Here is a 15,809-nt window from a genome sequence, read left to right as displayed (position 1 = left end):
TCTATTAAAATGGAGAAAATAATATTATTTTAAATAAAACTCTGCTTCTCACTTTTATTCTTTTATATACATTTATATATATGAAGCATAAAAAATGAATAACATTTATCACATAAAATATATATTTAGATATTAAAATCGTATATTATACCAGTATTTATGAATATGCATTTTTTACATATCCCAAAATTGTACTTAAAAATTGATTAAAAATAACATAATTATATTTTATTAATTATTATATAATATATATAATTTTTTAACTTTAATATTTTTTTTTTATTGCGTACCAAAATAAAAAAGCGAAAAAAAAATTAAAATTCACATGCATATTACGTAAATATAATATATTTGCCTTGCTTGTTTTATGTTTTTTTTAATTTATTATTTTTTCCAAATTTTAATGAAGATTATATATTTCACAAATCAATCGCAAAACACTATAAATGTTTTATAACGTATATATTATACATTGAGCACTTATTTATTTCTGTTCTTTTTTTATTTCATCGATATTATAACATATAATATGTATCAGTTATAGTAGCTTTACATGGTTGCGGTCTATTAGTAAATGACATATTATATCTAAAAGTGAAAATAAGGATTATATATAGGAATTTTGGTATATAGAAAATAGTCAATTTTTGTTCTCGCTTTTTATATTTTTTATATATTTTGCGCAATTTCTTTAAAAAATTATATATTAAGGATGTGAACGTTGCAAATGTCATGAGGTATTATAAAGCATTTTAAACATGATTGTATGGATATTTATTTACATTGATGTTATTAAATGGGTATTATGAGTATATCTACTTAACAAATGTAAATATAAATAAAATATTTAGGTAGTTTGTCCCTTTTAGAGGAATTTAAATATATTATGGTTTTAAAATAGCGTATTATAATTTTGTCTTTGAAATAAAATTGAAAATAAAGGCTAAGGTATTATATAGCCATTGTTAGGTCTACAAAAAGGAGAGAATAAAAATTAACAAAAACATAATGACAATAAATAAGATGAAATGATAAAAAATCATAGGAAATAAACTACAATGCCTACGCTGGTGTGCATTATTAGACTATGATACGCTAAGAAATATATATTAAGTATAAATTCTTAACTTAGTAAGATACCCCTCTAAATACAAAAAAAAATGTATTTTCTGATGCACACACATGCTACTGCCATTAAAAGGAATAAATATGTTATCAAAACATTCCACTTCTGAATTTATAATATATATTGAGTATGCACTTATTGTGCATTAAAAATTTTAGCTTGATTGATAGCAGATATATAGTATGTATTATGCATTCACGTTTGTATGTTTTATTATTTTTTAATTTTTTATAAATAAACAGTTGTATTATTTGTTTTTTGTAAAAAAAATAAAATAATAATGGAAACATAACCCAATATATATCTCAGAACAAATTAAAGGGGAACAAATATAATTTAACTAATATATATATATATATGATTCAAATTAAATGCGTATGTATATATATTTTTTTTTTCTTTTAATTTTTATTTAATATTGTTGGATATAGATTAATATGTATATGCACATATAGTATTATTATATGTTTGTATAAATTGACTCATTAACATGTGTACAAGGTTGCAATAAATATACAAATTACATATATTCATATAGAATATGTATAGTATACCCAGTTCTGAACTTTACATAATTCAAAAATTTTAAAAACATATGTGCAATATTTTCCAGTATATTTATGTATATTTTTATAAACATAATTCTTTTAAAAAGGAAAAAAAAGAAAACGAAAATTAAGAGACAGCCTAATTATACGCATCAAATGAAAAATAAATAAAATGAACATAATATACAATGTAATAGCATACATTCTATGCTATAAAATATTAGTAGAAGGAAAAGACGCAAATGGCGTTAACTTTTTAAATAGATTTAATAGATCGGATTCTATTATAAATGATCAAAAGTTTGAACCTTTAGATTTAACCAAGGTATAATATTCATCCGAATTATCATTTATGTCTATATATATGTGCAATAATTTTAAATATTCTCATCGTTTTCGTGGTTTGTAAATTCCGTTTTTCTAGTTATCGAATTTATTAATCTAGTTATGTTGTCAGATGGATATTTACGAAGACACATATACATATATTTTTTTTATTTTATTTACATAAAGAATCTTGCAGGAACAGGTGTTGCCAAATTTGACAACGTCAAGAAAACAGATGAAAATGATGATCACTCCTTTCGTAGATCTAGTAAAAAAAATAAAACAAAAAATTAATAACAGTTATCTATATAGAGAGAAAATACGAAAAAATGGTAATTCCTAAACAATCTTTAATATATACTATTCATATTATGTTATATATTTTTTTTTCTATAGAATTTTCATTTATTCAGAATGTAATGAACACAAATGTGGAATCATCTAATAAAAATGAAAAAGAGAAATCTGGTGATAGTAAAAAAAATACTGAAATATTTTATAGTGAAAAATCTAAAACAACTAATGAAGAAATAATAAAAAATGGAGAGAATTTTTATATAAATGGAGGCGTAACAGAATATGGATATAATAATGACGAAGAATTTTATAATTCTTTCCATGTTAACAATAATAGGAAACCAATTAAAATTAACAGTTTATGTTTCGATTTATCAGATACAGAGAGTTGCCAACAAAATTCTAATTGTTTTTATGATGACATATACAAAACATGCTTTCAAAAATGTAGTTTATTGAATGAATCAGATTGTTTAAAATATAGCGAATGCAAGTATGAAAACGGAACATGTGAAAATCATGGTAAGAAAAAAATGCATGTATATTCGTCTAATGTCCACCTAATGCTCGTCTAATGTTCGTACTACATATGTTTTCCTTCTTAATCTTTAGGATTTTTGTCAATTAAGGTTTTTGATAATGATTTCGGGTCAGATGTACGATCGTGTGAATTATTTGAATCAGAGGAGTCATGCTATTTAATGGAGACTCGGTATAAAAAAAGTGATAATAATAATCGAACAAATTTTAATTGTGTTTGGCTAACATACAATCACGAAATAAAAAAAAATAAAAAAAATGCAAATGATCATCTAGAAAAAATTGATATGAATAGCACAGTAAGTCAAAATGTAAAGATGGAAAAACAAAATGATGGAAATATGAATTACATTTTAAGAACAAATAATCCAGCAGGCATTGCTAAAGATGAAAAATTCATTTCACTTTTAGAGATAAAATTAAATAGTAAAAAGAAGAAAGGAAATAGTGTAGATAAGGGAAGTAAAAATGGTGGAAGTAAAAATGGTGGAAGTAAAAATGGTGGAAGTAAAAATGGTGGAAATAAAAATAGTGGAAAAAAAAAAGATGATGATGATGATGATGAAGAAGAAATTCCAAATGATGATGAATCTAACATTGACTTAGATGATATAGATGATGATGATTTCAAGGATGATGAAGAAGACGATGATGACATCGAAACTGATAAAATGAACGAACCTAATAAGGATAAAAATGATATAAATAATAATATGGAAAACTCAACTTCAAGCGTTATAATATCAGATTCTCAAAATAATATACAAATGGACAAAAAAAATACAGAAGGAAATATAAATGAAGTTAGTAAAAATCTTGATAATAACAATAAATTTGAACAAAATCGCAAACAAAATGAATTATTAAATTATATCAATAATAATAATGATAGTAATAGTAATAATGAAAGTAAATTGGAAGAAAGTATAAATATTCAAAACAATGTTGAAAAAGAGCATGATATAAATGGTTCATTTCCTGAATTGATAGAAAATGCCGTGAAAATCAGTGCTGAGCCAATTGAAAATGAAGGTAAAATAAATAATATGAATATAGATGGAGATAACAAATACGATTTGGATAGAGATAATCATCTTTCAATTGAGAAAGAAGTAGTACAGCATGACTTCCATAATTCATTAAATAAAGAAAATACTAGTAATCCTCAAAACAACAATGAATATGAAGATATTATTACGATAGAAACTCACATTTGCACTAATTTGAACAACAAACCTAATCCATCTGTTTTATTAGAAGGTGCATTGTTAGCTGAAAGTGAAGCGGAACTAAGAAAAATTAAAAAAGTATATAATTTACCCGAAGAAGAAATATGTGTTAAACCAGCAAAAGAAACTCATATTATTTATAATCCAAACAAGGAATATTATTTAGTAGGAGAAAAAATTGAAGTTACATGCCAAAAGGGATATAAGATATCTGGTAAAACAAATAATACTTTATGTATTGGTAGAAACAAAATTATGCCAAATATATTTTGTGAATTAGAAAATGATAATGAATCTAGTCACGAAAATATTTATAAACTTAAAAATGACCCTAATGCAGGTATAAATTATTCGTTGTCTATCTTTGTTGGTATTATAATCTTTGTTTTTACCGTTTTTTATTCGATATAGAAATCGGATCGAAAATGAAATATATATTTTTTTTTGTGTATATTTATAGTATTAGTGAAACTGTAATTCTATCTCAATGATCATTCCCATAAATATTTTTCACACGCATCATTGTATTTTTTATGGGGAATTTCTATTTACATTTTACTTTTTTTTTTCTCATTTTGTTCACTTTTATTTGTTTTTAGTTTTCAGTTTTCATGAGTTTGATTTGTTTTAATATTTACATTTTCGTTGCCTTATCATGATATTTGCATGCTTAATATTTTTTTTTTATAATTAATTTAAATGCAAATTTACGATTTGCATAATATTTATTTTTATATTTTTTTAATACCTACATAATGTATTAAGATTTTCCAAAATGTGTACACATGAGCAATTATATTTATGGATATGTTTTTATTGTGTGTGTATACAAATAACTATTTTAAATACGTTTATAACGTATTTCTTAAAAAATATATTATTTTAAACTGTTTATTTAGTATAACATGCTGATTTAAAAGTCATGTAAAATATAGGAAATATACGAGTAAACGAGACTGTTGTATGGATAAGCATGTTATGAAAACGGGAAATATAAACATTTCGAAACAATGTAATATATGAAAACTAAAAATAATTAATCACTAAAAATCGTAGGAATTATATAGGATAAAACAATATTTGCAAGTATTATGTCAATTAAACTGTATTTGCTTTGTTTTCTCATATATATATATATATTCCATTTATTTTTTACTCATTTTTACTGAAAAATATAAATTTTCTATATTTATCCGTATTAGTCAACCAACAATATGCATTGGAAATGGCTCATTAAAATGGAAATTTATTTTCTATTTTAGTCCCTAAAGTTATCGATCCTCTTTGGACTTGCTCCTTTTTTAATTCAACTTTATAATTTCCAGTGTTGTTATTATAAACTGCTTGTATTATATGGTTTTTAATAAAATCATTTGCTTCAATTAATTGTTGTTTAATATCTTTTTCTTCTTTTATTTTTATTTGCTCCCTAATCATATTTTTCACATCGTTCAATACATTCCGCTTTGCCTCTATATCCGAATTAAATGTTGCATTACATGATTTGATAACTTGTTTGAATAGGTATTTGCACGAATTGGTTGTCATTTGTGTATAATAAAGTATTTTACTTTTTTATGTATGTAAAAAATAACATAAGTAAACGTGCAATCACGTATGTATATATATGCATATGTGTGTGTATTATTTCTATAATTTAATTTGTATACTTCTTAAACAATGGTAATACAATTATATGATAAAATTAATGGATAACGTTGTTTTTTTCACATTATTATATTTCTTATAGTATATAATACTTTGGGGACACATAATATATAAGCATTTTTTTTAATAATTATATTGATATATATTTTATAAATTCAAAAAACTTATGCTCGTTAATTTGTAGCATATTTCAAGCATGTTGTCTATTTAAAGTTTCCTTTTTTATTATATAGATTCATTATTTAATTAATAATTATTTTAAAAGTTTTTTTAAGTTATTTGAAATGGTAGCTAAATCCGTATGGTGATATATTCAGGTAAAATATATATAATTGTTAAGGAAAAATACTACATATATATACTCATACATATGTATATATATATATTATGGGGATGCTTCCCTTTTCCTTTTTTTTAAATGTGAAATATTAATTATATTAATAATTTTTTATTTAAAATATAAAAATATATTACTAATGATTAATAACTTTTGTAGTAAATAAATTGAAAACCTTATTTTTTTTTTGCTTATATTATAAATGATATATTTTACATAGATATATACGTGGTAAATTATAAATTGTAAGGTAAAAAATTCAATATATTAAATAAAATAAATATTGAAACATAATATGATTATTATATACATTTAATTAATTTTTGTTTATATTTGAAGCTGAGCTATGTAGGAAATTTGGTTGATAATTAAAATGAAGTATGCACAATATAAGGTATACATTCAAGTTGTATACAATATAAGTATATATAATTTCGCCATTTTATGACATTCTTTGTTATTGTTGAATATAACCGTTTAAACCTGAATGAACGAAACACACAAAAGTGTGGTTTACTAAAAATTGTGCAAATTAAAGAGAAATATATAATATTTTACTAAATTCTTCATACCATAAGTTATACATACGCATATTAAAAAGGCTAACGTTAAAAAATATATAAAAAGATAATATATTTAAAAAGTAGCTTGCTTTTAGGTTCAGTTAAAATATTATTTTCATATGTGATCTTACATATATATCCTACATTCATAAAAAACAGTATGTTGCTAAAGAACACACGGAAATTATTTCATAATTTGGATATTATAAAAAATATTACACATATTTCATCTTATAAAATATATGTGTATGTTTTTAATAGAGGATATACGTTAATGTGTATATATTATATGTTATTTGCTCAAAAATATAATTAATTAAAATTTATATTCGCAAATTATATATTAAAAAAATATTTTGGTGCATATGGAAAATTGCCTCATTCATTAAAAATATAAATTGAAAAAAATATATGCTTATAGAAACACATGCATTAAATATGTAGAATATTGATAGCTTTGATAATGTAATTAGTCCAGTGTAATTTACTAATTTTTTCGTTTTTCACACTTAAAGCAATTGCTACTATTTTTTTTTCAATGTGTTTACACATGCATGGGCTTTGGATATATATGTGTATATTTATTAATAATTATATTGTATCGCATTGTTTTTATTTTTATTCTTAATATTTATATTCCACAATATTTATTGTTATTCTAAAGAAAGGAAATATTAATTTACACATATCGCTACATATTTATTTTAGGGCATTTTTTATGTCTCATATCGTGGTTTGAGTAAATATATAAATAATTAAGCAAAAAAAAATAATAATAAAAATAAATTAATTAAACATAGAAATGTGGATTTTTTTATTAACTATGAATACACATGCATTATTATACAGATCTTCATGTAAATTTAATAAGAAGTAAAAACAAGTTTTATGCTTAAAAATATAATGTGTATATATGCATAAGTAATACATTTTCAATATTTTATGCTTTTTTGTATGTATAACTGTAAAATAAACTTTATTATTATATTAATTATAAGTATATAATTAATTTAAATAAATTCTACATATATTTTTTAAAATTAAAAGTATAAATAAATTACAATATTTTTATAAAAATTATAAAATTTTCCCACACTTATTAATTATTCTCGCTGAAATGAAAAAGGCAACAAAAACATTAAATGAGCTTAAAAAAAAATAAAGATACTTTTTCAATCGAATAATAATTGCATTTCTTTGGTTGTGATATATAAAATAAATTAAATACACATAATATATTTATTATATCGATACTTTTTATTTTATATACGCATTTTTATTTTTTTTTAACGTATTAGTATTTTACTTTATGTTGTTTAAATATTTTGTCTTTAAGGGGATTTTACTTTGAATTTGTATATATGTTTATATATATATATATATGCTTATTCTCATATTTATATAATTGTGTATCTGTATTTTTATTTATACACACTATTTGCAATTCCCTTAATAGCACAACTTCCAATTAATAAAGGATACAATATTTTTTTTGATAATTTTTTATTTAAAAAAAAAATATAGAGATTACAAAGTGGAAGGGGTAAAATGCCTGTGGAAATATAAAAAATGTTATATATGCGTTTGTAATTTTTTTGAATATAGCAGAATAAGACGGAGATATTGCCATTTCGAAAAAGACGGATATATATTTTATAAATTTGATTTCGTTTTTTACTAATATTTTTTATGTATTACATTATTTGAATATTTTGCACCGTCAATGTGAATAAAATATTGACCTTGATAATACATATACACTTTTGTTGTCGTTAGGGAAGCGTATAATTTCCACATATCATACGAATATATACATATATGTACAGGTGTGCATGCAATTATCGAAAAAAAAACATTTTTTGCACATTCACACCTTTTAAAGAAATAGTTGTGTCATATTTGGATTATTGAAATAATAAAGGTTTTAATTGTCAATTCCTTCGTTGATATTGAATAAACAAGTGACGCATATTTATACTTATATATATGGGTACTACGATCACCTTATTGTAAATTAAAAAAAAAAAAGAATTAAATGGATTCCCCAAATAATGCCATGGTTTGTGGCGAAGATAATACAATTTATGGAAACAATATGTTTGAAAATAGGAATATAGAGAATGATTATATGAATACAAATAACAGCACGATGGATGTAGATACAGAATCTGGAGTTTATCTTGATAAAGAAGGAAAGAATCCATTTTATACATATCCATATAATTTGAAACAAAATAGGTCAGTAATTTTAAAAAGGATAAGAAGAAAGAATAAATATGAAAATATCGATTTGCTAGAAAAGTATATTAATATTAACAATGCTACAAATGTATGCTCATTGCGAATAAAATTATGGGAAGCCCTTATGTTGTATGTTAATAAAGTAAATGTTGAATTAATTTATTTTATAATAAATTGCTTAGAAGAGATAGAAGTATATTGGGGTGAAGAAGCTAAAAATACTTTACAAGACATAATAAGCTTAATAAATGACAAAAAATATAAAGAAGTTTCAAATAAAATTGGAGAAGTATTATCAAGTTTATCGGTAACGAGCGGGAAAATAAATGATGATAGCCCATTTTTTTACACATTGATAGTGTCAGGTAAAAGAGAAGAATATTGTAATAACAACTTGAACATTAATAATAATAATATAAGCATGAATGTTAATAACAATTATAATAGTAATAATAATAATGGTAATTATTTCAATTCTGATTTATCATATGAATTAAATAAATTTTTACAGTATGAACAAAACCGATTTTCAAATCAAAATAATAGCAAGAAATTAGAATATAAAATAGTTGAAGTAAATAATGCAAAAGAAGCATTATTAGCTTGCCTAATAAATCCACAAATTTTATCTGTAGTATTAGTAGACAATTTAATAATAGATGATGAAACAAAAAATGATAGTAATAATAACAATAATATATTTTTTAATTTTAATGAAAATAGTTCATTAAATAAAAATTACCTAATGAATTATAATATAACAAATAATTATAAAGTGAAACAAAATATGTGTTGTAACAATATTATGAATAACGGGGCTCTATCATGTGGTGCAAGTAACAATGATCACATAAAGACGAATGAAAAAAAATCAAGAAATAGCCGAGATGATATAAATAGTAATGATGATGAAACTACTAGCATCAATTGCATTAATAGAGACGAAAATAGAAATGATGATAGAAGCAGCAATAGTAGTGGGTGGAATAGTATTCAAAACAACATACCTAACACTGGAGACAAAAATTTGACGAGAAATCGTATTTTTTTTAAAAATGATTACAAATTCGATATCGGAGATTTTGTGTTGGGTTATGATCAATTGGTATCTGCTCCTTTAGAAAAAATGAAAAAGGGATATAATAGTTTAGTAATATTAATTAAAAGTATAGCTTATATTAGAAGTTCTGTAGATATATTTTGTGTTTGTACATCTATAACATTGGATAAATTAAGATCTGTAAATAATAAAATAATAAGGATTTTTACAACACATGATGATCATAGCGATTTACATGAGTCTATATTAGACGGAGTAAAAAAAAAAATAAAAACTCCATTTTTTAATGCGCTAAAATTATATGCAGAAAGACCTATAGGTGTATTTCACGCATTAGCTATAAGTAAAGGTAATAGTGTAAGGAGAAGTAGATGGATACAATCTTTACTCGATTTTTATGGGGTTAATTTATTTAAAGCCGAATCTAGTGCAACTTGTGGTGGTTTAGATTCCCTTTTAGATCCACATGGATCATTAAAGGAAGCGCAGATAATGGCTGCAAGGGCATATGGTAGTAAATATTGTTTTTTCGTTACTAATGGTACATCTAGCTCTAATAAAATTGTTATGCAAGCATTAGTTAAACCAGGAGATATAATATTAGTTGATAGAGCATGCCATAAATCACATCATTATGGATTTGTTTTATGTCAAGCATTACCTTGTTATTTAGATCCATACCCAGTATCTCGATACGGAATATATGGTGCAATACCGATATATGTAATTAAAAAGACCTTACTAGAATATAGAAATAGTAATAAATTACATCTTGTAAAAATGATAATACTGACAAATTGCACTTTTGATGGAATCGTTTACAATGTAAAAAGAGTTATAGAAGAATGTCTAGCGATCAAACCAGATTTGATATTTTTATTTGATGAAGCATGGTTTGCTTATGCTTGTTTTCATCCGATTCTAAAATTTAGAACAGCTATGACTGTAGCTGAAAAAATGAGAAGTAAAGAACAGAAAAAATTATATTATAAAATACATAACAAATTGTTAAAAAAGTTTGGTAATGTAAAAAGTTTAAATGATGTACCCAGTGACACATTACTTAAAACAAGATTATATCCAAATCCCACAGAATATAAAGTTAGAGTATATGCAACTCAATCGATACACAAATCGTTGACATCCTTAAGACAAGGTAGTGTCATATTAATAAGTGATGATAATTTTGAATCTGATGCATATACACCTTTCAAAGAAGCATATTATACGCATATGTCAACATCACCTAATTATCAGATTTTAGCAACTTTAGATGCAGGACGAGCTCAGATGGAATTAGAAGGATATGGGTTAGTAGAAAAACAAGTAGAAGCCGCATTTTTAATAAGGCGTGAATTAAGTGAAGATCCTATGATATCTAGATATTTTAGAATTTTGAATGAGAATGATTTAATACCTGACAGTTTGAGGCAATGTTGCATTGCCTACATGAATGGTGGAAATACAAATACGAGAAATGGAAAAAAAAAACACATTCGCAGAAAAAAAACAAAAAAAGGAAAACAAAATAGAGATGAAGAAAAAGAAAGTGATAATGAGAGAAAACAATATGATGAAATAAATATACAGAAACAATTTTACATGGATCATGATTCCTATAGTTCCAGATATAACAGTGCCAATGCTAGTTATTCTTGTATTTCTAGTAAGCACGCTAAAGGAGGTATGTTAGAACCGTTTGAAAATATGAAATGCAATGCCCATAGCAATAATTCGAATAATATTCCATCGTTTGAATGCATTAATCAAGGACATTCGGGAAGCATTTATGTGAAAAAAAAGCTTGGGAATAATGCATACGCCTCTAATGATTTACCTAGTGATGTCATATTAGCTAATAGAAATAACGGTGAAAATGAAACGAATAATATTAAGAAATATAATCATAAAAATGATGAAAGGAGCATAAATGGGACAGATACAATAAATTGTACATCAAATTTTGAAAATGAGCAATACATAGATAGAAAAATGAGAAATGAAGTTGAGAAAAAATGTTACGAAGATAATTCGACGAAAAAGATGAATAAAAAAAAAAATGAAAGTTATAAAGACATAAATTCAATAACAAATGATAGTAGTAGCAATTATGGTGATAATGATGTAAAATGTGTATGCGTAGATTGTATGAAGAATGAAAATATTGATGAGGTTAATGACGAAATTCGTAGTAGATGCTGTGATAGTGAAAGCAGTGATGATTGCGATGAAAGTGATATATATGATAAAGATAAATTATGTAGCAAGTCGAATAGTATTAATAATTTTCTGGAATATTTTGAATGTTCTTGGTTAAGTGAAGATGAATTTGTTTTAGACCCAACACGAATAACGCTATTTACTGGATATTCAGGGATTGACGGTGATACATTTAAAGTAAAATGGCTAATGGATAAATATGGAATACAAATAAATAAGACGTCTATTAATAGTGTCTTGTTTCAAACAAATATCGGTACTACAGGTTCTTCATGTTTATTTTTGAAAAGTTGTTTATCTTTAATTTCGCAAGAATTAGATCAAAAAAAAGCATTATTTAATGAAAGAGATTTAAACCAGTTTAATGAAAATGTATATAACTTAGTTTATAATTACATTGAATTATCTCAGTTTAGTGATTTTCATCCTTTGTTCAAAAAAAAGTATAGGAATATGAATGGTAAAGATAATAATATTTTTAATAAAGAAGGAGATTTGAGAAAAGCTTTTTATCTAGCTTATGAAGAAGATTATGTAGAATATATATTATTAGCAGATTTAAAAGAACGAGTAAAACACAATGGAATGGTAGTATCAGCTAGCTTTATTATTCCTTATCCGCCTGGTTTTCCTGTATTAGTGCCAGGGCAAATAGTTAGCCATGAAATATTAGATTATTTATCAGGGCTTAGTGTTAAAGAAATACATGGATATGATGAAAATATCGGTTTTAGATGTTTTTATAATTTTATTTTAAATTATTTTGACAATGCTATTATTTCAGATCCATATGGGTATTATCAAAAAATAGATAAAAAGCTTTATGATAAATTAAAACGTGAAAGTTTAAGACAAGAAAAACAAAAAAATATAGAAAATTCATATTATATATATGTATATGACAATAAAAAAAATAAAATGAAAAAGTTATATTTATATAATGGAAATACTGTTTCATCTGATAAATCAATTATTGCTGATAATTTTATGGATGATGAGGGTACAAGTTATAGTATAGTTTGTTCTGATGCGAATAATGGAACAGGTTTTCTAAATAATAATACTTCCTCTCGTATTAATACTAATAATATGAGAAAAAATACTAACACTGATTCAAAAAACATAAATAATAACTCTACTAGCGAAATTCCTTATCATGATAATAATGAAGATATGCACAAAGGAGATAATAATAATTTAAATACCATCCCTTCAAATTGTATCTCTATGAAAAATAAAATGAATAATGAACACGAAAGTTTTTGCAAAACCGGTTTGAATTCAAATGTGGAAAAAAATTATGATGAAAAAAATATTGATAGTATACATTTTAGAAAAATTATGGGTAATGATAAAAGTTTTACAAAAAATAATGTGCACAAAATGCATCCAGTTAACGAAAAGAAAAAAACATATGGACATATTTTAAAAAAAAATTCCAATAAAAAATATATCCTAAAAGGAAAAGAAATGAAAAGATATTATTGCATATCAAATGAAAAGAAAAATAATAAATATAATATACTTTTAACTAAAATGAAAAATAATGGTTCTGAAATTCCGAAAAATGAAATGTGTCTAAACAATAATTCTTTTACGAATATACAAAATCATCATTTTGATCATAAAACAAATCGTTTAATTCGAGAAAATTATTTCCATGACAATACGTATAAAAAATCAGAACAAAATAATAACAATTTCGATGTGTCAATAAACATGAAAAGAGAAGATCATTATGGTGTTAATGCTGATAACAACAATAATGGAAACGATTACCATAATAATATAACTTTAGAAAATACTCCGAAAAATATAGAAACCGATAATGTACATTATAGAAGAACAAGTATCAGTAATAACGAAGAGAGTAAAAACACAGAAAATGAGGAAAATCACACAAAAAACGAATTTGCAAGCGTTCAGAAAATTTCTACCAACATAACATGTTGCATAAATAATAGACATACTAGCTGCTTGATAAATGAAAACAACGAAAAATTTAACAAAATGAGTGAATATATGCAAGGTAATTATCAAAATACAAATACAAACTCCTTATTAGACATACATTATATGAAAAAAAATTCAAAATTTAATAAAAGTGACGATGGGAAATACAAAAAAAAAAATAATTCATATTGCTCAAATAAAAAAATGAATACATCTAATATAATAATGAGTATGAAAACAACAAAAAAAGATATATTAATTGAATGTAGAAATGGTTTAAATGGAAAAGGCGAAAAACTGAATAATGATAGGATATTGAATAATTATGTAAGGAATAGCGAAATGGAAAAAATAAATTATTCTGATTATTCAAATTCAAACAAAAGATTAAATAAAATTACATATGCAAAAAGTGATGACGAACAAATTCAAAAAGAGACGAATAATGTTACTAATGAAAATTCATATGAACCCAACGACAAATTGTTAAATAAAGATAACATTTGTTTTAATAGGGGTGAGGAAAATTATAATAATGATAACGAAAATAATAATGAAAAGGAAAATTATGATGTTGTTTCTACTAACTGCGTGACTAAAGATATGCAAGAAATAAACGAAGGAAATGTAAATCCAAATAATTATTCAAGTGGTAATCGCACAGATTCTGTGATGAATATTGAGAAATTGGACTGTCATAATAATTGTTGCTCTGAGAAATCGGGGAGAAAAAATTCCCAAGAAATATGTAGAAAAATGATTGAGGAAAATGATGAAAATAATGCAGATCGAGGGAATAAAAATAGCGTAAGAAAAATGAATATATGCGATTGCCCAAATAATGAAGAAACTGAAAATGATCGAAATTGTAACAATATAAAATGTGGACAAAATAATAACCTAAACCAAAACAATACATTATATTGTAAGCAAGATGATGAATATAAAAATGAGGACGATGGTAGCAATGAAGGACATGTAAATATTAACAATATGCAGGTAAAAAATGAAATAAAATTTTGTGTGAATAATTTTCATCTTAACGAAAATGATATACAAGTAAGCCCAATAATTGTAGAAAAGGATACTGACAAAAATCCCAACAGAAAATTAAATACTTTAAATAACAATAGCTATATCAATAATCTTATAACAAATGTTGATGATGATACATTTATTCATAAGGAAGGGAATTTTTTTTTAGAATGTGCATTAACACATTCAGAAATTAATTGTAGTTCTTTTGAAATGGATATACCATTAAATAATGTATATTATAACGGAGGTAATAATGACACTAAGGAATGCAGAAATTATGAAGGGGATAAAAAAAATAATTTTTGATTTTTGATTTTTGATTTTTTGATTTTTTAATTTTTAATTTAATTATATATATGCGAATAGGAATCAATATTAAGTGATATATCCAAATATATATATATATATATATAAGAAACGGTTGAGGATAAAATTACGAAACTCTATAATGCAATAAAACTATTACACATAATAGACAGGCTATAATAAGTGCTGCAATTCATATTATGAATATGAATGTGGGGTATAGCTTGAAATAATGAATAACTAAAGGTATGTAAAAATACTATACGCATCAAACTTATTTATATATAGTTCAGAGACAATTAAGCTTATTATAATGGATATATTTTTATTTGTGTCATTTTATTATTCCAATTAAA

The 15,809-nt window shown here is 23.9% G+C and overlaps 3 protein-coding genes across 3 annotated transcripts; 2 read left to right on the top strand and 1 right to left on the bottom strand.

Annotated features, from left to right (window-relative positions):
- Positions 1-1,846: 1,846 nt before the first annotated feature.
- PY17X_1005000 (uncharacterized protein) lies at positions 1,847-4,478 on the top strand (the record flags this gene model as incomplete). Its single annotated transcript, XM_723020.2, has 4 exons — positions 1,847-1,999; positions 2,188-2,269; positions 2,398-2,820; positions 2,911-4,478. 4 exons carry the CDS (start codon positions 1,847-1,849, stop codon positions 4,476-4,478), a joined length of 2,226 nt encoding a protein of 741 aa, XP_728113.2.
- An 822-nt stretch (positions 4,479-5,300) lies between these two features.
- Positions 5,301-5,615, bottom strand: PY17X_1004900 (conserved protein, unknown function; the record flags this gene model as incomplete). Its single annotated transcript, XM_722241.1, has 1 exon — positions 5,301-5,615. One exon carries the CDS (start codon positions 5,613-5,615, stop codon positions 5,301-5,303), a length of 315 nt encoding a protein of 104 aa, XP_727334.1.
- A 3,055-nt stretch (positions 5,616-8,670) lies between these two features.
- PY17X_1004800 (lysine decarboxylase, putative) lies at positions 8,671-15,453 on the top strand (the record flags this gene model as incomplete). The annotated part of the gene is made up of 1 exon (XM_022956166.1): positions 8,671-15,453. One exon carries the CDS (start codon positions 8,671-8,673, stop codon positions 15,451-15,453), a length of 6,783 nt encoding a protein of 2,260 aa, XP_022813249.1.
- Between the last annotated feature and the right edge of the window lie 356 nt (positions 15,454-15,809).

This window comes from Plasmodium yoelii, assembly GCF_900002385.2.
Source record: "Plasmodium yoelii strain 17X genome assembly, chromosome: 10".
Lineage (NCBI taxonomy): Eukaryota > Apicomplexa > Aconoidasida > Haemosporida > Plasmodiidae > Plasmodium > Plasmodium yoelii.
The sequence above is the reverse complement of the archived record's forward strand: the minus strand, read 5'-3'. Positions and strand labels throughout refer to the sequence as shown.